The sequence below is a fragment of the Haliotis asinina genome, chromosome 11, assembly GCF_037392515.1.
Source record: "Haliotis asinina isolate JCU_RB_2024 chromosome 11, JCU_Hal_asi_v2, whole genome shotgun sequence".
Taxonomy (NCBI): Eukaryota; Metazoa; Mollusca; class Gastropoda; order Lepetellida; family Haliotidae; genus Haliotis; species Haliotis asinina.
Genome location: NC_090290.1, coordinates 18840546 through 18868132, shown reverse-complemented (window position 1 = coordinate 18868132; position 27587 = coordinate 18840546). Strand labels below are relative to the sequence as shown.

The 27587-nt window shown below is 38.2% G+C and overlaps 1 protein-coding gene across 1 annotated transcript; it reads left to right on the top strand.

Annotated features, from left to right (window-relative positions):
- The first annotated feature begins 6174 nt into the window (after nt 1–6174).
- Nucleotides 6175–16876, top strand: LOC137255988 (uncharacterized). Its single transcript, XM_067793625.1, has 5 exons — nt 6175–6247; nt 10775–10803; nt 12041–12118; nt 12608–12740; nt 15739–16876. Exons 1-5 carry the CDS (start codon nt 6194–6196, stop codon nt 15928–15930), a joined length of 486 nt encoding a protein of 161 aa, XP_067649726.1. The 5' UTR covers nt 6175–6193; the 3' UTR covers nt 15931–16876.
- The last annotated feature ends 10711 nt before the right edge of the window (nt 16877–27587 follow it).

The following is a 27587-nucleotide window of genomic DNA, read 5'->3' as shown; positions in this document are numbered from 1 at the left end:
CCCAACTATGCGGCCCGGGACATGCCTTCTGTTGACAAGGGAGTATGTCGCAGGGCATGGAGGCATCCCACAGATGACATCCTTAACTTTTCAGCTTGCTGACGGGGATTTCCTCTTTGGTTATGTGGTCAATGCGTTCGACTCAATGCGTTTGTGGATCGGAAGGTCCGTCATGCAAATCCCTGCACGGGACTGGCCAGTTTTGGATCTGTGGAGCTATCTGCCAACAGACATTCTGATATCTAGTTCTTATTTCTGGGTTTCAAGAGCTTTCACTGGTATTATCATAGAGACTGTTGGTACCCTTTTTAAGTATAAGAGCAGTCTTTTTGTGGAAGATTAATTTCTCAAAATGCTGCAATTCTCCATTCTGACAATAACATTATCGTCCCATTCAAACACATTTTGAGTACCTACATGAGGCAGCTAGTTTGATATGCATTATCTGCGGTAACATGGATTAGGAGGCCAGTTGAGCTACACAATTTTCAACTCTGTTTTTCTTAAATGTGGCTTTCCGGGGCTGTAAGATGTATACATCAAAGAATTTGGTGAGTTTACAGTGTGATTAGTGTTTTTTTAATCTTTACTCATCACCAACTGGTCACATGACAGAACAAGTCGGTAGGCATTATTGATAGTTTAAAAAAATGCAAGTGGTGACCAGTGTTTAATCTGTTTAGCTCTCTGCTAGCAAAGGACATTCTCATATCTGGTTCTTGTTTCTGGGTATCAAGAGCCATCAGTGGTACTATCATAGAGATTGCTGGTACACTTTTAAAGTATAAGAGCAAGGCTTTTGCAGCACTTTTATTGCTCAAAATGATGCATTCCTCCATTCTGTCGTTATGACCATAGTATTCTGAGGGGAAAAAATATGAGATCACATGAAAGCACAAATGTGCCTATCTTTTTTTCAGGTTTCTTCACAAGCCTTGTATCGCATAGTATGCGACGAAACCTGAAAAAAATAATGGATCACTTGTGTTTTCATGTGATCCCTTATTTTTACCCCTCAATATGTTATCGGCACATTCAACATACATTTTCAAAAGGGGCATAAATACATTACTCGATTGATGGATGACATCAGCAAGATGAAGGACTTGATCTGTCCAAAGATCACCTCTGTGTCCAGAAATATTTCTTGGTTTCACAACTTTTGAGGTGTACTCATGCTTTCCGTTTCATGGAAGGTAGTCATAGTAATTACATGACTCTTGCAACATATGTCATATTTGGGATTTCACTTTCTTAGTAAAGTACAAATTCTAGTACTTTTTTTGGTTGAGTCCCATCCGGGATTCGAACCCGCACCCTCAAGTACTAGAATTTGTACTTTACTAAGAAAGTGAAATCCCAAATATGACATATGTTGCATTTGACCACTTTCTAAATGGCATCGTGTAATCATACATGACTCTTGCTTAAATACTCACTCAGGATTACATTGTATATCTTTCTCGGTCTTGGCATAACTTACAAAACACTGCGTGGTATACATTTGAAGGAACCCGTTACCCGTGAAGATCCGGCTTAGAATTGATGTTCAGTAACCCATACTTTTCGTAAGTGGGGACAAACGGGATTGGGTGGTCTGGGTTGCAGACTTACTTGACAATGTCATCGTATTTCCAGGACTTCCACAAATCAGGGAAATTTAGGGTTATAGTCAAGGAAAAAATAGGACTCATAATGTCGTTAATCAGGTAGTATGATGGCTATAGTGACCATACTTGGTCAAACTTACCCACATGCAAAAATTAAACAAGAAATTCATCGTATACATATTCTGTGGGAATCCTTAGTTCATATGAATAAACTCGTATTCCAGCCAAGGCCTACATCGAGTTGTCGAGCACACCTTGGTATAGTGCGAAGTCGTCTAGTTATATGCTGGACTATGGGAATCCTTAGTGGTGCGGGATGGCACAGGAAGTGCAGCAGCAGCCACAGAAACAAACAATCCTGAAACACTTCATCTAGCTCCACCACTAGATACTGGTCTTGCTGCAATGCACAAGGCAACTACAAAAAATCCCAAAGCTGCAATATCAACAGACACTTTTTAACAACCAGGATTTGTATTCAGAAATCCTCTCGTCTGCTAAAACTGAAGTCCCCATTACTCTTTCTCCACTGATAACATCATGGATAAACTGTTCCAAAACATATTCCCATCCAGCAAAACTGAGAGAGATTTTGTTGTGAATCTACAAAGGCGTTCTACTTGATCAAGTTCGGCTTTGCTACTTACTATTATGACAATCTACTAGAGGAAGGTAAGGAAACTCTGTTAACATTTGATTAATTCTTCGACAGTCCGTCAACAGACAAATTAGAGTGAGTGAGTTTAGTTTTACACCTCAGTCGGCAATAGTCCAGCTATATGGCGGTGGTCTGTAATTAATGGAGTCTGGACCAGACAACCCAGTGAACAACATAAGCATCGATCTGAGCAATGGGAAACAGATGACGTATCAACCAAGTCGGCGAATCTGATCACACGATCTCATTAATCGCCTCTTTTGACAAGCATTGGTAAGATCAGTTGTAACCCGACCCTTCACGGATCACCAGAAACAACAAATGCATTTGCTGCGAAGGTTTTAGGACAGTAAGAAGAATATGATAGTAAACAGGTATTTTTACCCTGAATTCCTCGAAACTAAAGCTAAAGCAGATAACGTTTTGGACAACTTCTGGAAGGGGATCTCAAAACCTAATATTTCCCAAGTGCTACAGGTTTCAATGGCTAGTCCTCACACCAACTGGAAGCAACATGACAGTTCATCACCAGATATAGCACCACTTCTGTCAGTTGGTAGCCGTGGACTAGCATAGAACATTCAAATGCAGTACTCAACGCACAAGTTTGGGTCCTGACTGTCGTTTGAGGTCAACGCATTATTGTTTCGACGAGAGACCTGCAAGGCGCGAGGACTCTCAGTCACAGAGTGGATCTGTCCAATTTCCCAACAATGGCTAGTGATCCAGCGAGCTTGAGGTGCCGGGATCGAGACCACTTGTTCCCTGGGGTAAAACCTTGAAGTCCACTTTGTGTGCAGACTGCTTCAGTACACAATCCTGAACCCACGAATCCGTTGGTAAGCGACGAGAGTTGATGGCCACATGAATACGTGCAAACATTTAGTTGCGGGTACAGAAACGTGCAGCAAACTTGGGCAAAGTATTGTGACTATGTGACTTCCAAGAACGCCCGTAAACTTCAAATGTTTACTCCTTCAATGAATGCGTCTTACTTCTGCAGGGATTGTCAGCAAACCCCATGGAGAGAACCCTTACAATATTCACTGGTCCGTGCACTTTCATCTCTTAACTCGCGGTTCATGATGAATAATGCTCAGAGAACCAGTAAGAAAACTGAAGCTTGCTTCATCTGAATTGACTTGAGTGAGTGAGTGAGTGAGCCGCTTTTAGCTCTATTCCAGCAATATCAGAGCAGGGGAACACCAGATATGGGTTTTACACATTGCACCCATGTGGGGAATCGAACCCGTGCCTTCGACCGAACGCTTTAACCAGAAAGCAACCCCACTGCCCCTGAAGTGTGTGGAAACAGTCCAATGTGATGATGTTCTATGAAAGTGCAGAAGATGGCTTAGCGAGATGGCAGATCATAACAGTTTTCTATCCATTATCTGTATATATATTGTTCCACTCAAATGTATCTACTTGTGTTATGTAGCATTGTGGCAGCCTAGAACACTTAAGAAAAATTTTCGTCGTTAAAATATTACTTTTTTGGTCAATATAATAACTTAACAATGTATGCATTTAGGATATGTTTGTAGGAAATATCTTGAACGGGTGGCTAAGGCTGGCTGAAGGGAGGAAGGAGGAAAGGTTCAGGAAAAAATCTTTACTTATCAGGGGTAAAGTTCGTTTGACTAATTCTTTATTTTCTTAATAAATGTTAAAAACGACTTGCCACATTGCCGCTTGTGTTTGACATGCATTCAACAACATAGTTAGGGACGGTGTGTTCAGAAGACGTGCATGTGATAAAGTTCAAAAGACCATGGTTCAGTAGGTTCGGTTAACGCGCTTTGAGTAGATGCGTATAATTTTACGCCACTTTTAGCAATATTTCGGCAATATCACGGCTGGGGACAGCAGATATGGGCTTTAAACAGTGTACCCATATGATAAACTGAACCCGCGCCTTAGGGGTGACGAACGAACGAATAAACCACTAGGCTACACCATCACCCCTATCTTCAAAATTGTTGTAGACACGTTGTACCCATGTGGGGAGTCAAACCCGAGTCTTCGGCGTGACAAACCATAAGGTACCCGTCGTCCTAAGTAAAACAGATTTGTATACCAGCATTTTTTGTGACATCTAAGGAATAATGATAATCAGCGAGAATCTTGGATACGAACCCACGCCCAGGGAATTTGTGTCATCCTAGCGAATTGCCGCACCTTGAACGACTGAACCACTCCATGATCATCTGCAGCAACGACCCACGTAAAATGATATGCATCAACCACTTAAGCGACCCCTACCCCCACACCACACCACCCCTCTCCCCATTCAATACGCTCTCGCGCAGGCAGATGATTGTGTTACAGCGCCACTGCTCTTGTATACGTACAGGTGATTGGTACATAAATTGAATGTTATGCACAGATGGTGTAATTAAGTACATAACCACGCGCACACACACACGCATTCGCGACACGCTTTAGCTGCTGAAGGCGGGTTCTAAAATCAGTCATGAATCTTCAAAACTGTCATGAACTCGTGTGGATTCAGTCAGTGTATTTTATCACAGTGCATATATTGAAGTCAGTCGTCACAGGTCTATTGCCATAGTTAACATTATTACAGAAAATAATTGTGAGCAATGAGCGGAGATAGCAGCTCATATTATCAGTCACTGGTTCCCCTGGTTCAGAATCAGTTATTTACAGAAAGCATTGGGTAATGATAAAGCATCGTACAGAACATTGACTTTTAAATATCGTTCCCGGCCATTCGTCACCATTCCGTAATCTTCGGAGTGAGTGAATGTAGTTCCATGTCGCTTTCAGCAATAGTCCAGCAATACCACGACGGGACACACCCGAAACAGACTTCATAAAAATTTATTTTCGCTAAATATAAAATCATCTTGTCTTTATGGGTCAAAAATGTAAAATTACACAAAAATTTGTTTTTTGGTTGTTGTTTTTTTTCGCCCCATATATAGTTCATAAATTGTCAAAAATAATTTTGATATGGTTAAGGAATATTGCTTTGGCTGGGCATTTTATTTATATTTTTTCTCTCTGTGTTCACAGTTTCCCTGCATGGTTATATCAGGGAGCCTATATATATAGCCTGAACCACAAATCATTTTGCCTACTGCTTTCCCCATCTGCAATGCTAAAAACACTACATGAACCAAGTCTAGATTTCCTCTGGGACCCATTTTCAGTTTAGATAGGCTTGTTTATTACTATCATAAATATATACATATATAAATTCAGGGAGACTATATATACATACTATTGTAGATTATCCCTGATATCTTCAAAGACTAAGCGTTAGTCTAATGACTTAGATAAAGATTTCAGGAAGACTTCAGTCTTATGTCTTCAGTGTGACATCGGACACACTTTGTTACAGACTGATAAGTCGAATCTTCGAAAAACGCTGAATGTAGGCTTATTACCCAAAAGATGTATCGTCACTAAGCTTAATTGACTTTCCGTGACATAGACGTACACTAGTTCGCATTCAAGTTATATTTTCACAAAGGTTTCCGGAAGTATAACAGGTCGCTTGCCATACGGTTATTTGTTTCACTTATCGTTCGGGGATAGTGTCTTTTGTTGTAAATACAGTTGTTACGCAACATAAACAATACACTAAAATCTCGCGACGTGACCTCAGGTGCCCGACAGTTCCGACCAATCAAAAAATAGGATTGTCAAACAAGTAGCTATTGCGTTTAATGCTGTACCCCCATGTACATGGAGAGGATAATATTGAGAAAAAGATGTCAGATGCCTGTGTGTATGTTATTTAGCTATTGCATTAACTACATAATTCATGGGTCAACATAGTCGCAATACCTAACCATGTATTATGTTCTTTGTCCACTAAATTTATCTTTCGCAATTCCGTTAACGAGGAAAGTACGTATTGATCAGATGATTTAAGGTCAAAGGTCAAACCAAAATGGCGGCCAAAACATTGGGATTGACGATATCTGCTACAGTATGCGTGTCTGAGGTACGTTTATGACAATATGGCAGAGTTGTTTATTTCTTTCCGATACGCCTTTGGGATGGGACTTCTTGTTGATACCAATTTGTAGTCCAATTGGCATCCATTTTCCATAAAAGGGGGTGAAACTATTAGTCTGTTGATACCACATCTTAAAATTTTCGCTAAACAAACACTCGAAAGGCTGGACAAAAGGCTTTGTTTTCCTGCTCAGAAACGTTTATAAATTATCAGTTTTGTTCACAGCTTGTAATGTATAACATTACATCCAGTGTGACGTTAAATAAAATGAAGATATCCAGTACGGACACACTTCAATTTTACCACGTGAACAAATCCTCCAAATGGTGGCTAAGTCAATGTTACTTTCGATTGTGAAATCTGGTATTATCGTTTAATATGTTCTGATTATTTTTCTTGTGAAGTTTTAACGTTCGGAGAGAGACTACATGTCACTTTGGTTTGTTATATCTGACAAAAATACCGGGTTCATCATGGTACAGCTCAATGTGATCTGGTGACCTACAAATTAAATCAGCTGATTTGTTGACCGAAATGAAACGATTGTACCTTTCAGATATATATGAACAGAAACGAGAATGAAGTCCTCTACTTAAGGGTTTCAGTTAATAAAAGTTCATTTTCAATAATATGTAGTGTAATATGCCAAAGATTTTAGTCCTAGAAGTACTTGAATGTTAGATCCAAAATTGATTGAGAAAGGAATTTATACATACATTGGTTGTATAGATTAACATGATAAGAGGGAAGTCAGGCCACATCACAGGCTCAGTATGAAGTCAACTGAAACTTAAAAACTCATGTTGCAAGTTACAATGTTGACTTGGCTGTGGATCCTGACACTGCCTTGAATGAAAAGATTAATTAGTTCACAGATGAAAAGTGTTAACGCATGATTATGTTTGATCAATGAACATTTCACTAGCATGTATTATTTGTATATTCACTGTAAATTTTATTTCATATTGTCTTTGATCTGTGATCAAATTTTCACTGATAAAAATTACTTAAAATGGAAATCAATATCAAGTGTTTGTGAGTGTGTATGATCTTTATCTAATAATTATCATTATATAATAGTTTCTTTTACTACAAAGGGATATAAGATTCCACATATAAAGAACATTATCTTTCAGTTTTGACAATAAGGAATTGTAAATCTTCACTGGCAAGATCTACTGCTGTGCGCATGTTTTATATATTGAATTTGAAACTTGGAGATATGAATACCCTCATGAATAATTGTATCATACTGCAGGCCTGTGGCCTTGATGCGGGAAATACAGATTGATATTGACTGAATGCCACAACTATACTAGTATTGACGACGGCTTATCAGTATTTTCTGATTGATAATGGTACAAGATTTTATACTAAAACTGTTCTAAGATGAGAAGTTGATGTCCTCCATAAAGTTTGTCTCTAATACACCACACAAAGAGGTTATGATACCACTATTTGACTGCAGTTCTCTATACTTGTGCACCAGAATAAGAATTATTCAACACATCTTGCTACATCCAAATGTTAAGCTGTCGAATCAGGTACTTAGTTGTATGTGTGTGTGACATGTTAACAGCTGAAAGTACTTTGACTAGTGTGAGCTGTTAGAACTTGACAAGAAACCAAGTGAATAAGCACTGTGTCCCTCTTAAATATGTTTTTCAAAGAAGCTTGCAGCAAAAGGCGACTATGCTGCATGTCATAAGAGGCGACAAACAGGATCAAGTGGTCAGGTTGACTTGGATGACACATGTTATTGGTTCCCAGTTGCACAGATCGATGCTTATGCTGTTGATCATAGGATGCGTGGTCCAAACTCCATTAATTACAGACCCCCACCATATAGCATTCATACTGGTTGAGATTAACTCCAAGACATCAAGATAACCCTATGGAAGTCCAAGCAACAATGGTGGTTTCTTTTACAGAGCACTAATATCATCTACAGCAACATCAAATACATCTCAAACAAATGAGTCAAGGATCACCACAGCCCCATTTCTCTTTATCATTATCCCTAAACACAGTGCATGGTATGCACATGTAAAATGCAGTAGCCCCACTCTTGATTTTGTAGTGTCTGTCTTGATTTTGAAGGTCAGTAGATCTGTGTCGGACCACTTTTTTGTTTTTGACAATCATCTTGCATCCCAAAGTGGTTAACAACATGGGTGGTCTTGCTCACCGACCATGGTTGGTACATCATTGTGTCACAGTTGTGTAGATCAGTGCTTATGCTTAGAGGCTAAAGCATTTGGCTCATTATGTCAAAAGGGGGCAGTGGGGTAGCCTAGTAGTTAAAGCGTTCGCTCGTCACGTCGAAGACCCAGGTTCGATTCCCCACATGGATGCAATGTGTGAGGCCCATTTTCTGGTGTACCCCGCCGTGATATCGCTGGAATATTGCTAAAAGCGGCGTAAAACCAAACTCACTCATTCACTCACTCACTCACTCACTCACTCACTCACTCACTCACTCACTCACTCACTCACTCACTCACTCACTCACTCACTCACTCACTCACTCACTCACTCACTCATCATGCCCAAGGCCTGGGTTCAATTCCCCACATGGGTTCGATGTTTGAGCATGTTGAATTGCACAATGTCCTTTGCAGCTAGTGCACAGTATTTCTTGTTAGATCTGGATTTACTGTTCAAACTGCAGGCATTTCTGTTGCAATAACTCCACTGCAGTGCATAATCAATAAAACATTGGTGTTACGAGTTTATGCAACATGTTACACTCTTGGATCTTTAGCCCTACTGATATTATTGTAATCATTACCAGGGCTGTTTATCAACATAAGTCACAGAGATCAGTCATCAGTAATTGTTCACCCAGAAGAAAATGGGTACGCGGTGGGATAGGTCATGTAACAATTAACCTTCTACCACCATGGTAATTGTAATCAGACTGTTGACGCTTTGAGCGTGCTCTGTGTGGTTCAGAATTCAGCGCATTGCAGACGTCCTTTTGCAACATTAGTACATCCGTATGTATGTATATCTCAATTCTTAACACAATATCTCATGAACTGGCATAACCAGTGTGTTCGAATTTGATGACAGCCTACATTAGGGGATTAAGCAGACACCTGTTGATTTGAGTGACCTTAACCTTATTTTCAAGGTCACCACAACACTTTGACCACTTTGGAAACTCTTATTAATAAAACTCATATTGAAATATTTTTCACGATCACCATGACACTTTGACCACTTTTCAAACTGATGTTAACACAGTATGTCATACATTATCTAGCCTCATGTAAGAATGTCGAGTTTTGATTGGTCCACGTGACTCTGATAAAATACCATATACATCCATTACGATCTGCCAGCGGGAGTATACGATTTTATACGAGTATACGAGTATACTCCCGCTGAGAAAGTCATATCTTCCCGCTACGCCTTGGTGACGACGCGTCGACAAGCCTTTAGTAACGTGTGTGCATTGAGGTCAAACGATCAGCTGGTGTCAACATGGCAGCAAGTCGATTCGATGCATGTTGTTTTGTTTTGATTTAGTGAAAACATTCAGCTAGATAAATGCGTTATCACATCGTGTCGAGGGAAATACAGGGTTTTATCAGTCCCTCGTAAGGTTGTATTCCCCGATACTCATTCCCGTGACTGATAAAACCCCGTATTTCCCTTGACACGATGTGATAACTTATAATGTTGCACACATTTTTAGCCTCTGAGCTGAAGAATATATTGCCATTTCTTAAAAAAGTGATTTTCTATGTTAGGAAAAGATGAAAAAGTTGTAAAGATGTTATATTTCATTCTTCTTGCTGGCGAGGGACATTGAGATTGTTAGTGGCGAACACTTGCTATTATCCCAATTGATTATTAATAAATATTGGAGAAGTAACTGGAAACAAAAATACCTGAAAGAAATCAACATATTTCATATCAGTGGTCTGTGGTGATATATTTATTATTAACAAACACCCTCTTGAATATAATTTAAAAGCAGCCCATGAATAACGACTAAATGTTGTACATTGTCTGAATAAACAAAAATGTATTGTATCATCGATGACACACTTTCTTATCGACCCGTGAAGGTCCCAGGGTAGAATAGGCCTTCAGTAACCCGTGCTTGCCATAAAAGGTGACTATGCTTGTTGTAAGAGGCGACTAACAGGATCGGGTGGTCATACTCACTTACTTGGTTGATACATGTCATCGGTTCCCAATTGCGCAGATCGATGTTCATGTTGTTGATCACTGGATTGTCTGGTCCAGGCTTGATTATTTATAGACCACCGCCATATGGCTGCAATACTGTTGAGTGTGACATGTGAAACTAAACTCAGCAAAAAAAAACCTTTCTCATCGATAATCATTATCGATCATTCAGTATTTCAAATTCTTTTTGGCCAGCCCTATCCATTACCCACAGTGATTGATAACCTGTGAGTAAATCCGGAATCGCTCAGAAGGTTACCCCAAGACCTATACCAAGCATCGGTTTCATATTTGCTTGTTTCGTTACAGATTGCAGCCTACTACTGTGACAGTGACAGGTAAGTATTTATTGTTAAACTTTGGTACAGTGAACTGGTATGCTGTTACCACAGTATGGTACACATTGCGGTACTCTCCTACAGTTTGGTATATGAGATATGATTGTAGTGCAGAAACAGTGATGACAAGAGTCAAGCTTCATAGATTTTGGAAAAGTGATTCAATTTCTAGACATTTTAGAAAGGATTTGAACGGTTGATAAAACAAAGGTATGAAAAACCGAAAATACCAAATTTTTGCATTGCACTATGGTATACCAAACTGTAGGGAAAATACTGCAGGTCTACTAATACCACAGTATGCCATTTCCCTCCTAGTTTTTCTCCCGATATCTCCAGGGTGTACGTTCCAGTAAACCTCCACTATATTCTGGATGCATATACAGCTGGACCTGATGATTTTAGTACCTACCTTGGCTGGCTTTTTATCCAATCATGTGTCTACGCTGGGAAGTTGAGCGTACCAATCACAACTCACTTTCGCTTTGTAAATTATCTAATTGATTAAACTTTCAATACAAATGATGCAGTGGTACTCTAAAAGAGGTACAAGGAGTTACACATAGTTTTTAAATGTTTCAGCCATGTCAGTTTGTCTGGATTTCTCCCAAAATCTGAGTAGCACTCCACTGTCCTTGTTGACATTGGCAAGTTTGCTAGACTAAGGCTCAGTCTCTGAATAGATATAATTTTGAGATTAACAAACAAACCCATTTAATTGAAAAGGAGACCCAGGGAGACGTGAGATTCAGAACCTGAGGAAATCAAGACTTGCTTCATTTAAGGCTTTAGCAATGCAGAGGATGCTTGGCATTAGGCAAAATGATGTGGTTCAGGGTCAGGGAGGTAGACAAGCAGGCTCAGTGGTAACGGTGGCCTAACTGATTGGCTACTGTAAGAAAGTGAAGCCAGTAATGTGAGTTGTGATACGTTCGCTCAACTTCCCAGTGTAGACACCGGTTTGGATTCAAAGTCAGCCAAGGTAGGTAATAAATTTATCATGCTGAGCCGCAGATGCAACCAAGGTATAGTGGAGATTTATCAGAATGTATACCACGGAGATATCGAGGATGCTCTAGTTTTTTTAGACTGAAATCTGATGTTTTTCTTGTATGAAGAATCAAATCTAGGCTCCGATATTGAAGACGATTTGAATCATGGTCTGGGTGAATCGTTGCAGATCGGTTTATCAGGTGCTTTTTACTTGTTTACCTAGACAAATTTTTTTGGTCTACAGATGCAGTGAAGATGAGTACTGCTGTGGAGACAACTTGTGCTGCACATCGTATAAGGTGTGGGGACTCTGGTATTTCTGGTATGTTACTTTCCTCCTCAACATTTATTTATTTATTTTGTTTTTGAAAACTTAACAATGGAAATCAGGGATTGTGGTCGATAAACAAGCTTAAAATGGATTCTGGTGGTTTTTAAGAAGCCATCCACCATTTAAATCCAGGATGTGGGGACAAAATATGCTTCAGATTTAATTTTATTCTCATCTACCATACAAGGAAGGAAGCGCCACAAATACCTCTTGGGTTTTTTAGGGAAATAACTGTGAATTTTGACTGTTCCTCCACATCAGAATTACCTTTTTTGGAATATGTTTACTTTTGATGTAAAGAGTTTGAGAGTTTTTGAGCTTAAGTCAGTGACAGTGAATGACACTGAATTTCCATGTTGAGTCTATCTCACGCTTACTAAGACCTTAAAGATAATGTTCAGGTTCATTCTCAAACTTTGGTTGAATTTTTTCCACTAATGATAAACACTAATGTCAGAATAATGTACATGGTGTTTACAGGTTTGGTCTTGTGTTCTTCATGATTCTCCTCTCCATGTGCACATGTCTTTGGCGTTTCCGACATCCCGGCACTGTCATCATCAACAAGTACAACTACAGCCCCTTGCGGCAAGATGGAAGCACCCTACACTGTGTGAGTTGACTTATGTGTCTCTGTCTTATGACTTTGTAAAGTATTATTCAGTGGCATGAAACAAAAATGCTCATGCTTTTGCACCAGCTGTAATGCAGTTGAATTCAAAGGTTGTCAAGTTTCCCAGAATTAGAGTAGTCTGTCGTACAGACCCTGAAGTAAATATATCCAAGAAAGCTACAGCAAGTCTAAAAAACGTGGCATGTCTACATTTCTTTTTGAAGAAAGTCTAAGGGCTACATTTCATTATGTTATTTTTTTGTTGCTATGAGCTTTTTTCAGTAAAAATATGTTCATTTCAGAGACTAGTTGTTAGTCTAATTGTAAAGTTGTGTGCCTTTGTCATATCAGGATCTGAGCTTGTGTTTGAAAGCTTCATTGTCCCTATGTTCTACCCAGTTTGTAACCTTGTTTGTGGTAATAGCAACATGGTGAATGTGGATTCTCAGTTATTCACGAATTTTCAGGTCTGTTCAATTAGTTTCTAAATACTCCTACAAATTTGAAACCATAACTTCAATTATGGTTGATTCAAAGGAAATTAGTGTAAAAAATCATGTGAAATTTGATTGAGAGAAATTCTATAGGACATATGTCTAGAGAGATGACTACGTCATTCTTCACATATCACATGTTTTCTATGGTAACACGAGTGATTGAATTTAAATCAGTGCTGATCTGTTTCACAGACCTTGTGTACCTGTACTTATTAGGTCCTAACGGATGTCACCACACATGATGTGAAATGTATTGATTAAAACTATCCCGTGCTACAAGTTTTGCTGGGGATATTAAATTACGTGAAGACTTGTCCTTTCTGGAGCAGATCTTTAAAACCGTTCAATATTTCTACACCAAACTTTGCATATAGATAGGTCTGGTGGTGTACTGGTGCCTTTTGTAGTTTTGGAATTGTAAATAAATAGTTTTGGCATTCCCATGACAACAAGTTTGACTCAAATTTGGTAGTAGTGCTCTTTCCTGGAGCAAAATAGTAAAACCCTTCTCTGCTCGTATATACACATATTTAGTGGTGAACTGGCACCTTTTGGTATTTTTGGAATTCTGGTTAGAATAATGTTTAGTTTCCATAGCAGCAAGGTTGGCTTAACTGAAGTTGGTGTTCTTGCTTCATTCTGGGGCTCCTTATATACATGTCAAAACCTTTGACATAATCATAACTAGTAGACATATTCATTAAGAGTATTTTGCCATTGTGGAGGGTATTGATGAATTTCTCTTCTTGTTGATAATTAATTGATGTTTGGTTAACTATTACTGACTGTATTATCTGATATTGATAATAAGCCCTGGTTGCAACCCACTTTGACCTTGGTCCTTGCATTCCCTTTCCAATCAAACAGTGCTTCACTATCTTTGAGTTGGGCACCACTTGCCATTCAAAACCCATTTGCAATCCTTAGTGTTAGAATTCCCCCTTATGATCTCTAAGGTTGGTTGTGGTTGGATTTCAACTACCAATCTCTTTTAAAGAATTAATCCAGTTTAAATTCAGGAAACTCCAAGAAAAGTATCAAGTTTTGATTGTTTGTGGGAAAATGGCTAGTGCAAATGTAGGCTGATGTGAAGAGTCAGGTGCCGATGGCAAAACAAGCACTAGTTAACTTGTTTGCAAGAACACCAACGGGAAAGTGTTCTCAAAATGGGTTAAGTCATCAGCTTTGCTTCAAGCTATTATCCATAGTTCTGTCCTCGACATGACCCTAGTTATTATTCAGAACTGTGAACTGCTCACGAACAGATAAATTGATATAATGTAATAATTTTGAGGGTAATTGAGGATAATTAATGTGGTAAATGTTTTTGTGCACTGTTACTTTGACCTTTCTTGATGAAGCTGACGTGCCAAGATATAAATGCAAAGTTCATGTTGTATTAGAGTCAGAACACATGAGTTTGAATATATCATTGAGAACGGGGATACCAAGTATTGGTAGAACTTTAACCATGTCAGGATTTAAACTTTGGTCTCCAGTGTTGTGAGCAGACGCTTTGATGTCTAGGCTATCCTGCATGCTGTATAGGCTGTCAGAGGAGAGTAGGTCAAAGTCCTTGTCAGATGAACAGACTGATGTGAGTTGATTATGGTTCATAACGCCTTAGCAGGGTAATGTGAGTTGATTATGGTTCAGAATGCCCTAGTAGGGTAATGTGAGTTGATTGTTCTTCATAATACCTTAGTAAGGCAATGTGAGTTTACTGTGGCTCGTAATACCTTTCCAGGGTAATGTGAGTTGATTATGGTACATTCTGCCAAAGTACGATGAAGTGAGTTGATTCTGGTTCATAATGCCCTAGTAGGGTAATGTGAGTTGATTGTGGTTCATATTGACCTAGTAGGGTAATGTGAGTTGATTATGGTACATTCTGCCAAAGTACGATGAAGTGAGTTGATTCTGGTTCATAATGCCCTAGTAGGGTAATGTGAGTTGATTGTGGTACATTCTGCCAAAGTACGATGAAGTGAGTTGATTCTGGTTCATAATGCCCTAGTAGGGTAATGTGAGTTGATTGTGGTTCATATTGACCTAGTAGGGTAATGTGAGTTGATTATGGTACATTCTGCCAAAGTACGATGAAGTGAGTTGATTGTGGTTCATAATGCCCTAGTAGCGTAATGTGAGTTGATTGTGGTTCATATTGACCTAGTAGGGTAATGTGAGTTGATTATGGTACATTCTGCCAAAGTACGATGAAGTGAGTTGATTGTGGTTCATAATGCCCTAGTAGGGTAATGTGAGTTGATTGTGGCTCATAATAGCAAGGGTGTGGTGGGGTAGCCTTGAGGTTACAGCGTTTGCTCATCACATAAGGCCCAGGTTTGCATGGATGCAATGTGTGAAGCCCATCTCTGGTGTCCCCTGTTGAGATATTGCTGGAATGTTGCATAAAACCCAACTCACTCATATTAGCCAGCATTGTAATGTCAGTTGATATTAATAGTATATAACTTCTCATAAATGCTTTGATTTTTCAGCGCAACAATTCTGATCAAGAGTATATCGGTCCAGGTAGCACGTTCTTCGCATCAGCAACACACCCGCCTCCCCCATATTCCAACTACTCCCCCGTGAAGTCTGGACCCCCCTCGTCCCTGGAACCACCATCCTATGTAGAAGTGGTTAGCGGGCCAGGCGTACCTGGACACAAGACATACCGCAACAACTGAGAATGGGACCACAATGCACCTGGGAATGTTGTCATGGTGACTTTGGGCGTTGTTATAGTTACGTTGTAACCATTGGATAGTCTGTGTATGATCTGTCCTTGTCAAGATGAATTGCATGAAGAGTCTCAATGCTACTGAACACTACACAGTCATCTGAAAACAACGCTCCAATCTTAAAGTGCAGGAGGAACTGTTTCATCTTTTTTCTACAAACAATCTACGCAAAGTGACAATTCCTTACATCGAGATACAAAACTTTCTCGCATAGACTCATAAGAAATGGCAGAAAAGCTCAGTAGTGTATTGTGGGTTAATCATGGAACTATTTTCAGTATGCGAGTGGAGAGAGAATGAAGGAATATGTTTCACCTGACAATTACATAAGTATGGTTCATATACGGGAGATGCAGGTAACAAGTGATGTGTTTTGTACCTCTAATATCATGACTGATAAAAACTTGACATACATCAGTTGTGTAATTCTTTGAACAGCATCTTTGAAAAAATAGCTTGTATTGATGAGGCATAAGGTACCTCACTTTTTCATGGTACGATTCAGAATCAAATTATTTCTGTATTTGCTAGCTGTATGCTGTTCATATTACCAAATGTTAGGCCAAAAGAAGCTAATTGTCAAAATTAGAAAAATGTCTGGATAAGTATGGGAGTTACGATCACGTTTGTGCTAAGATCACTTTGTGCATTTGCACCCAGGATCCATACCACAAAGTGTTTTTAGCACCATGCTGAGTGGAAGCCAAATTTAAAGTATGGAGTTTCGATCACCTTCATGGTAAGATCAGTTTGTAAAAAATGGGCCCAGTGCCCCGTTTTATCAAAGCTCTCGTTAGCCTAAGATCTGGAACTTTTCTCATAGCACTCATACCTCCAATACTGTAACACTGACTCATGATGGTCGCAGTGCTACAAAAGCTTTATAAAAAAATAATTAATATTATTGTAGAATTAACCTTTTGTGCCAATGATGTCACAATGACTCGTCTGTGATCATGATGTAAGGGTAATTATGTGTCATGATAAAACTCAGTGTAACTGCATTTGGGTGTCCCATGATAGACATGTAATAAATGTATGGCAGGGTTATATGCAATTTGTAAATGTGCATCCCCTATGTGCAAATGCTAGCAAATGGGCGCTGCAAAACAATTCACTGCATTCAAAGGGAAACAAAATATTATACACAGTACCAGCAACACATCTATGACGTAGTTATGTGTTTGTTTTTTAGGGCAGTTTCGTGCGTTGTTAGATCCATTAGTCATTACTTGATTGATAATTCAATCTAGGCTCTAAAGAAATTACCAAATGTACAGTTCTCTACACTGTCACTTCCTGAAACCCTCATATTGCCTGCAAGGACCCTTAAAACTCATAAGCTGGGGTATCACTTTGTGATATTGGGTTGTTTTGGGGGTGTTATTTTGGGTTGGTTTTTTTCTCAAGTAGAAGGTCACTGTGTATGGGTAAAAGGTCAGATATCCGACCTTTATTAATGATGTCTACATCGTTTGACGTTTTTCATGACATTAATGTTAGTCATGCCTGTCATATCATTGTAAGAATCATTAAATTGTATTCGTCATCATGATTATGCAGATGAGAGTTGACCAAAGTTTGTTAATGATGTATGTTTTAGCTGTACTGATAGTTAAACACAGTGAATATGTATAAATGAAAAACAGACATAATATCACTCAGGAAGACAATGTGGCTTTTTGAGGTGGTAGTCTCCATAATTCAGAGTTTGAATATATATTTACCATTTATGAACAGTTTTTAAACATTGTTTCCCCTCAAAAAAGACTCATTTCATTTATTCACAGTAAATGTGTTTCATTTTCTAAGAAAACAAAAGAATAAAAGTGAGTGAGTGCAGAGCTTATGGAATGATGTTTCATCCAAAATTATTTGTTGCACAATTAATTGATTTTACCAGTAATAAAATATATTGTAGTTTGACAGTGTCTCAGTATGATTAGTTTATAAAATCATTAAACTGCTCGATGGATGTATAATTTTAGTTAGCAAAGGTTTATTTTTTATAGGTAACTGTTACTGCAAATTGTTCTGAATTGGTATGCCTCTTCTTTTGAAGGTAACAAATTCGTGTAGGGAGGGTCGTCTTTTTCGGGTGTCAAAATAGGTTTTGGATGGTTATTATTTGGATAAGTAACTTTACTATGCAAGTAGCAATCAGTAGCTTGGCCCATACCCAAGACTGTAAGGGTGGGAGGATCTTCCTCTTAGGGTGGCAAGGTCGGGGGGGAGGGTCCTCCTATAAGGATGGCAAGATGGGGAGGGTCTTCCCGTAAGGGTGTCAAGGTGGGAAGGGTCTACCTTTGAGGTTTGCAAGGTGGGTAGGGTCCTCAATTAAGGGTGTCAAGGTGGGTGGGGTCCTCTGTTAACGGTGACAAGGAGGGAAGGGTCCTCCTTTAGTGATGGCATAGTTGGAAGGGTCCTCCATTAACAGTGGCAAGGTCCCCCCTTTAAAGGTGACCAGATGGCGTAATATTTCGATTGGTAATCTTTACTACACAAGTCAGGTAGCAGTTACATGGGTACCCGGTGGTGAATATCTTCATGTTTGTGTCCCGCCAAGATAAGCATCAATAGGGCATATGTAAGAATGTAGTGTGCCATGTGTTAAGTGATAATATTTCCTCATTGTTGGGTGGTGACTAAGACGTTACGCTGGTTGAATGAAGAGAGTAATTCACAATACTTAGGGGTTTTTTTTCTTGTAAAATATAGTTTTAATACCATTGTTAAAATCACATGAATATCTTGAATGTCTGGCCTTGTCTCACAAAGGGATCTCAGTATATTGTACCGGTATGTAATACCTCAGATACCCAGAAGCTTTACATATGTCAACCGTGACAAAGTGTTGCCTTCATTAGAGTGTAAGAGTTATCTTTCCTTGCCTTCATTTGTCACTGGTGTAAAGAGGAAGAAAGAGTCTGCTTGTTATTTTGTTAACTTTGGTCTAATGTAAAACATTTATTTGGGAACCTTGGAATCATTCTCTCAACAGTTGAGTAGTCTAGTGGTGAAGGGTTTGCCTTGGCACACCAAAGATCTGTTTTCAATTCCCCATAGAAGCCAACTTCCGTTGTCCTTGCAATGATAGAGCTGGGATATTGTTAATAGTGACGTGAAACTAAACTCACTCACTGATCACTCTCTGTGCATATTGTACAATGCGTTTAGATACAGATGAAGTTTTTAACAGTTGAGTAACAGCTCTAGTGAACCTGCTCCTGGGTTCATATTGAGGTAGTCACATGGAAATCATTTTTCTCCAACACATCTGTGCCCAGTATCTGATCTCTCTTTTTTATTTTGTCCAAGTTTCATTTCTGGATCATCTGGGGAACACATATTGCAGTCATCATTTTCATCTGGGTAGATATTACTAACTATTGGTTTACAGATTCCGAAATTAGATACAAGGGAATTCAAAACGACGTAGGCCTGGGCATCAGTTCCACAAAACGATCTTTGCACTGATATGCGCCAGTGTTAAATGTGGCCTATGGCCTTCTTAGCGTTAATATTGTTTTGTTGAATTTCCCCTCAACATCTTTACCTAAACTAACATTATCTTGTTTGGTAATTATTTTTAACAGGTTTTATTTCTATAAACCATGAACAAAATGCCTAGCCTCATGTCTGCAATAGGTCACAAATGGATGCTGTTTTGTATCATTTTGAAGGAATTTTGAATATTTATAGCTACTTCACTTTATTGCCTTTTTAAGAATTATTTTATTTAGCATTACATGTATATATGTTTTGAATTATTGTTTAATATTACTCAAATGAAGTTAAGGATCAGTTTCTGTCAAATTACTTTCGTTAGTACATCATGGCATTACTTCTTTTGAGTAGCATATGAGAATTCCGTTGAGTCGATACTTAATTCAGTTATTCTCCTGTAAGGCCAGACCAATTATGTTTCTTGTTTTATAGATCCCCAGTTGTGTCTTCAAGAATAAGGAAAGGAAAACAATTCATTTTCTCAGCTCAAAAATTAGAATCCTAATGGTGATGTGATGTAAGTGAAATACTCTTGAAATCAACTCATTTCTAGTTGATATAAACAAACTAAACAAGTTAATATAAAAACTCTGTGATTTTTTGCTTTTGGCTGGTGATGTTTTATTATTTTTTTCCCGCCTGCTTTTAGGTTTTCTCCAAACAAAAATCTGTAAAGCAAGAAATAAAATTCGTCTGGCCTAAGCAATACTACTGGTAGAATTCACTGTGTTTTCCTTTCAATTTGTTTTGTACCATAATCATTATAATAATAACACCCTTATGAAATGATACAAATATGTTAATGGTGCCGTGTTGCCTGAACAGATCGCTACAGATCAATCAAGGTTGTGATCATTATCAAGTTACGAGTGACATGGGTGATAATTTATAAGTCACTTGTCTCTCAATATTCTCGTACGTTATATGACCATCAAGATGCTTCATTTTATATAATATTACAATAATGTCTTCATTGGGTTTGTTATATATCTACCCATATATCTACTTCATTTCCAATGCACTTCCAATGTTACAATGTTTTTATTATGTTTCATACGGTAGACAACATTACATTGGTGAAATTGTTACATTGTCACACTTATGAAATTTCAATGCAATAATTTGTTTGGAATATTTGCCTACTTAATTCAGACAGTGTATACTGATAACCAAAAGTTACGCATAGGCAAGCATTTTGTGATTTTATATGGAAAGAATTAATGACAAGGTATGCACATTGAATGAAACGCCGAGGGTTGGTCTATGTTAATTATAATCACGTACCACACGTGTATTTGTTTCACTTTTCGAACTACTGCACTTAGCCCCTTGTAGTACAAACCAATAAGAATGATTTGAATCAGTGATCCTTTGTTAAACAACTTTTATCGTAATTTGGATAAAATTCTTAGATTTAAATTTTCAATTAGTAAGGTCAAATTATGAGAACTTGCAATCTTAATTTCACTTATTTGGATTACTTTTTTGTTTAAGGTCAAATTCTTCAGAAGGTGTTTTCTGCAAACAGACCAAATTGCTCCAAAGGCACGTAAGGGCATACCCCATACAGTTCTGTATAGGGAAGGTCGTGCAGCCTTTGGTTAAATTGTTTGCTTGTCACGCCAAAGGTCCAGGATAATTTCCCCACATGGTACAGTATGTGAATAAACACCCACCTATGCTTTACTTTTGGTGATAAGTATAACACTGATTTGATATGGAGACAGGGATAAGGCAATATTTATCAGGGACATCCATCTTGACACAGTTTTGTTTCAGGATGGTCAAAATGTTGTAAGATGGTATGTTTGAATGAAGACATTTTGTCATGAAAGAAGAATTGAAGTATATACTGGCTAAAATGTTTAAAGAGACATTTATGCTGGAATTGGTGTGAAGTTCCTCAAGGAACATAAACTAAATGTATGTTTTTAGTCAAGTTTAAGAGAACAAATCGAATAGGGACCATTAGATGAATTGTCATCCTCGATATCTCCTGAGTATAGGATCCGATTGATCTCCACTATACCCTGGATGCATCTACAGCTAAATAAATTTTGTTACCTTCCATGGCTGTCTTTTTATCCAAACAGGTGTCTATGCTGTTGAGCGGACCAATCACAACTTACTTTTGTTTTTTTAATTATCTAGCCGATTAAACTTAGCAATACAAACCATGCAGAGTTTCCCTGAAAGAGGTAGGAGTTCTTGCATATATTTTGTTTCGGACCTATCAATTCGTTAGTATCATTTCCATCAAATCAGAGTCGTACTGTGAACAAACCTTCGCAACTGCGACCACTATCATTGTTGACACTGACAAATTCGGCTGTAATGGCAGCTTTGCTGATTGTTGCTGTGAGAATGCGAAGAGAGCAAAGGGAGGTAATAAAATCATTGGGCTGACTAGCATGATGGACTTTGCATACCTCTGATTCTGACAGAACATATTTGTTAAGAAAAGTCTCATTAGGTTATATCAAGGTATTTCACAATTGTAAAAGTTCAACATGACAATATATTAGAAGATTGTCTTTTCCTCAAGTTCGTTCTTATTCTTTGTTATGATAATCTATGGTGTATGAAATGGGAAATGAATTAAGAATGTTTGATCATTTTCTTGCAACAAAAATTGTAATGCTGTTGAAAAACTGAAAAAAAGTTCAAACTTTGTATATATCAACATTTTCATGTGAATTTATGTTTCTATTTATGATCTATATGATTGTCTTGCAATGAAATTGTATTCTACTCAGCATTTGGATGAGGACCACACACCATGACTAGGTCCTTGACAAATTGAGCTGTTTGAGCTTGGTCACTTAACAATGTGTATGTTACCATTTAATCTTTAATTTTCTCACGTGTTTCTTATGACAGATATTATAGTGCTATGACTGCAAGTCAGTCAAGTTTATCTTCCTGAAATGTCTGCTGTCTGAATACAGGGAGCCCATTTCATCAAATGTTTTAGCTTTCAGGGGACAAGGTTCTAGAGAAAACTACCCCCTCCCACCTCCATATTTTTTGTTGGATGTTTGTGATTTAAATGCCAAAATAACACTGGTCAGGTTTGAAATCATGTTTGAAAAAAGGCTATCAAATGATTCGTACGGAATCTCTTTATTTTCAATATACGCATATTTATGAATTTTAATTTCTAACAGCAAACAATGTACAAAAAAATACAAAACATTGTATGAATACCACTTTTCTAGCATTGATCTTATAATCAGACTTTACTATAATCAACTGTATTGAACTTTATCATCTGTGACGTCTGCTTTTGTGATGTCTGCTGGGTGACGTGAAAAATTGATTAAGCGCAGTATCAATTCCAACACAACTTATTACAACGTGTCATCATGATGATTATGCAGGATGATGTTTATCGTTTGATGCAAGAACTTCAAAAAGTAGGGGGTCTGAATTGTCGGAAGATGTTGTCTCACCATTTGTAACTATTCCATGAAGGATTTCTTTATGTCCTCAGAATGAGATTGTTGATTAGGGAGGAAGTCGACTGATATCAAATATATCAACACAGGTTGATAAAGTAACAAATATCAACAAGTAAGATACGAGGATGAGATTCTATTTATCATCCCAAATCATTCTTCATTAGTTTTCAGTGAAAATGTACGTCTTGGAACACAGCACTGCCATCAGACTTCCAGTGCACCGATGTCATAGCATTGTGACGTCATTGAGTTCATGACATCATAGGATTGTCTGGACATTGTGCAAATTTACTGTCAAAACAATATCTCCTAGGAGCATTGTGACGTCATTGAGTTCATGACATCATAGCATTGTCTGGACATTGTGCAAATTTACTGTCAAAACAGTATCTCCTAGGAGATATCGTCTGATCTCACACAATGATATCTTCGGTGGAACACAGTTTGGGATGAGAAACGTTTGAAATAACCATTTCACTATTGACTCTAAGTGCAGGAAGAATTGATTAGCATTAATGCTTTAAGGAATATTTCTGAAACTTTGCATTATGTGACCTGTAATGCAAACATTTCAAAAGTAAACATGTTTCCTTGTCTTAAATAGAGTATCAGAGTAGTTTTGTCAATAATCCATTTCTCCATGGAAGCCATGACAGTACTCTAGTTGCAATGACTGAACTGATTAAAGACATACATTTAATGAGAGAATAGTTAAGGTTCACACTCACTGACAGATTAATATATAATTTATCAAGGTTGTTCAGTCTGTAAATGCCTATGTATCATGCAAAACTTTAAGTTCTCCAACTGATTCTTCAGGTAGGGCCTTTTGGAACTAGGAGACAGTGTTTAGTTAAATACTTGATTACCAAGTTTTGGTGCCAAAGATATTGTAGCTGTTACATACACTGCTTCCTGCAGATGTTTATTTATCTAATGCGGAAATGTACTGCTTGTGATGTCGACACAAGTATCGCCATGCATCGACACTTGGAGAAATCATGCCCCCCATCCAATCCCAGTCTGTGATCATTACTGTATATATTGTGCAGAGCCCTTGTCTAGTTTGTGTGTCATCGTATGACTTTAGTTGAGTAGTTGAGGTCATGAACGAAATGACCTTGACCTAGAGTTCGTTTGTTTGTGTTGCCTTTAGAGTACTAGAGATTTATCAGCTCATCTGTTCAGTTCGTTATGGAGTTAAGTATGTCAGTCGTGTTAAGTGCTGCAATTCTCTGTGCAGAGTTGTTTCTGTGATTTTGGGTTCAAATTGCTGGTCTTCAGCAACCCATGCTTGCCGTAAAAGGCGACTATGCTTGTTGTAAGGGGCGACTAACGGGATCGGGTGGTCAGGCTCGATGACTTGGTTGACACGTGTCATCGGTTCCCAAATTTGCAGATCAATGTTGATCACTGGATTGTCTGGTCCAGACTCGATTTTTTTACAGACCGCTGCCATATGGTTGGAATATTGCTGAGTTCAGCTTAAAACTAAACTCACTCAAATTGTGGTTTGTCAGCACCAAGTTATTGGCTTTCCTCTGTCAAATAATGAACCCAACTCACTCACTTACCCACTGTGGAGGTGTATAAAATACTGAGTTTGATGGACAAATCATTAATAAACATCATTCCCTTGCTTATAATATTTATTATCCTTAGTTGAGGCCAAAATGGTTTGAGACTTGTCTGGGGTGGGGCAATATAATGATATAAAGTTTCTCAGAACAGGATTAAACAGCTGCCAAGACCTCAGTGGAGATGTATTTCCACTCAAAGAGGTTAAGGTTTAATTTAAAATTTAATGAGATTGAATGTGTTTCAGTGAATTTTCACAATGTTTAGGATCTTAAATCATGAAGCTTGAGTTTGTTTTGATCTCCTCATCTGAGAAATATTTCTAGATGAAAGCAGATATATCTATTTGAAGCAGTAATCTTGTTCAGAGTATACATTTATCGTTTTTCAGTCAAAGTTTCAGTAGAACTGCCCCCAAACAGTCTTGATTAACTATTTATCACCCTGTATTTTATTTTAGTTTTTCCATAGATTATTTGTGGTTTTGGTATTTACACCTTTTCGTTGATATGTGATATCTGAGTGTTGTATATACTTATAAGTTCTTTCCATGTAAATATATTTTTTGCACATATTGAAACTAAAGATTTTCATGTAGGCGCTTATCTTGTTAGTGGTTCTCAAAAACTTGCTTTGCCCGAATTATGTCCCTTAGCAGAAATTGTAATGGATATTGCACAGAATAAGTTTGTGCAGGGTGTGGAGTCATCTCTCAGATGTCTGTACACTGTCAACTTGCTGACTGGGTTGTTCTCTTTGGTTACATGGATGTAGTCAGTATTGTTCACTGAAGCTTAGAAACTTGAAACTGAGATTTCAATTGTCTTTCAGATGGTACCATATGAGTCATGTTTGAAAGCAGTCATTTGTACCGCATGAGTCATATTTGAAGGCAGTCTTCATAAAAGTTCATCAAAATGGTTTGAAATATCATATTGGATTTTCCAGTACAATTGTTTGTCTGTTTACAGGCCAATGTCACATGTACTGTGATGTAAATTCTGTTTGTAGGCAAAGTTATGTTAATGTGGAAAGGGTTTTGATAACGAAAGAACATCAAAATTTTATGTTATGTTTGTTATTAGTGTCATGTTATTCAAACTGCCCCAAAACTTGAGTTAGCTTGGAGTTCAGATTAAAATGGTTAACTTGTGCTTAACTTGTGCTTTGTCCAGGGAACAAGTAAAACAAAAGGTCTGGTAAATCCATGACTATGTTAGACATTGCTGATGAATTAGTTTGGTTTACTAAGTGTAGATAGTATGTGGCTTTACTTGCATGTTTAGGGATTGGTTGCTATGAATGTCGGGTGTTTTGAGAGCAGTTCAGTCTGTTGTACGTTTCTTCACATTTTATGTATATATGCATCAACTGATTGACACTGTGTACATACTGTACAGAGGAAGTAAAGTATTCATCTACTTCAGTACACCTGTTTGTTTTTTGTTTTGACCTTGATGATAGACTCATCCCACAGATGACATCCTTACCTTGATGATGGACTCATCCAACAGATGACATCCTTACCTTGATGATGGACCCATCCCACAGATTACATCCTTACATTGATGGTGGACCCATCCCACAGACAACCTTATATCAATGACATCCTCACCATGTCAGCTTGATGGTGGAGTTAGCCTCTTTGGTCAAGTGGAGAAGGTGCATGGTGTTTTAATCAGATGGCTAGTTTGAATCATTCACACATTGAGCATATTCATACTTGTTTGAGTAAAGTAAGACTCAGTTCTCACTTGAGTCTACCTTCTGACATCAGGAGGGTACATAAAGCTTGGATTCACCAAACAGAATGGACCAGCGAAGAACAGGGTTATACTGGCCTTCAACATACCCGTTTGTCATAAACGGCAATTAATAGGATCAGTAAGGCTGCAGAAAAAAAATTAAATGTTTCTTGGGCAAATTGTTTTCAAATGTGACGAGGGCGGAAGGTCTTTTTAAACTTTTGATAGGAAAAAAAGAGACAAGGGATGAACACAATTGACTTTTTCTCTCTCCAAAATATAGCTTGAAAAGTTTGCATGCGTTAATGAGTTGCAGATTCAGTCACACTCATTCTTAGAGAGATTCATTCTTACAGTGGACAAATGGATGATCAGGACGTGGCAAAATTAAAATTATTTGATTTGAATGTCTATAAAAAATTGTTATGCTCACAAATAAAAGTGACACACCCTTGCCCGAGAAAACATTTCACATTTTTATTTAGCCTTAACAGGTTTGCTACCTTGGTTCACACATCATCGTGTCCTAAATGAGTAGATGGTCACTCATGCCCTTGATCACTGGAATGTCTGGCCCTACACTCATTTATTTACAGAAGACTGTCATATAACTGGAATTTTTGTGTGTGTGTGTGTGTGTTAAAAACAACCAAACAAAACAGACCGGAGATGGCTGCTGAATTCAATAATGTTAATGAGTGAGTGAGTGAGTTTAGTTTTAAGCCACAATCGGCAATATTCCAGCTATATGGCGATGATCTGCAACTAATCAAGTCTGGACCAGATGGTAAGACACAACTCTATGTTTCATTAACTTCTTTTTTTTTTAACAATAGCGATGTTTCGGATCAGGTTTTTATACCGTTTTAGAGCAAGGATAATGTCATGACACTGGAAAGGTTGTGGCTGCCTTTTACTGAGCAAAGGATAATGACATGACATTGGAAGATTGTGCCTGCATTGTACTCTACAAAGGATAATGACATGACACTGGCAGGTTTTGGCTGCATTGTACTCTATAAAGGATAATGACATGACACTGGCAGGTTGTGGCTGCATTGTACTCTACAAAGGATAATGACATGACACTGGAAGGTTGTGGCTGCATTGTACTCTACAAAGGATAATGACATGACACTGGAAGGTTGTGGCTGCATTGTACTCTACAAAGGATAATGACATGACACTGGAAGGTTGTGCCTGCATTGTACTCTACAAAGGATAATGACATGACACTGGCAGGTTTTGGCTGCATTGTACCCTATAGAGGATAATGACATGACACTGGAAGGTTGTGGCTGCATTGTACTCT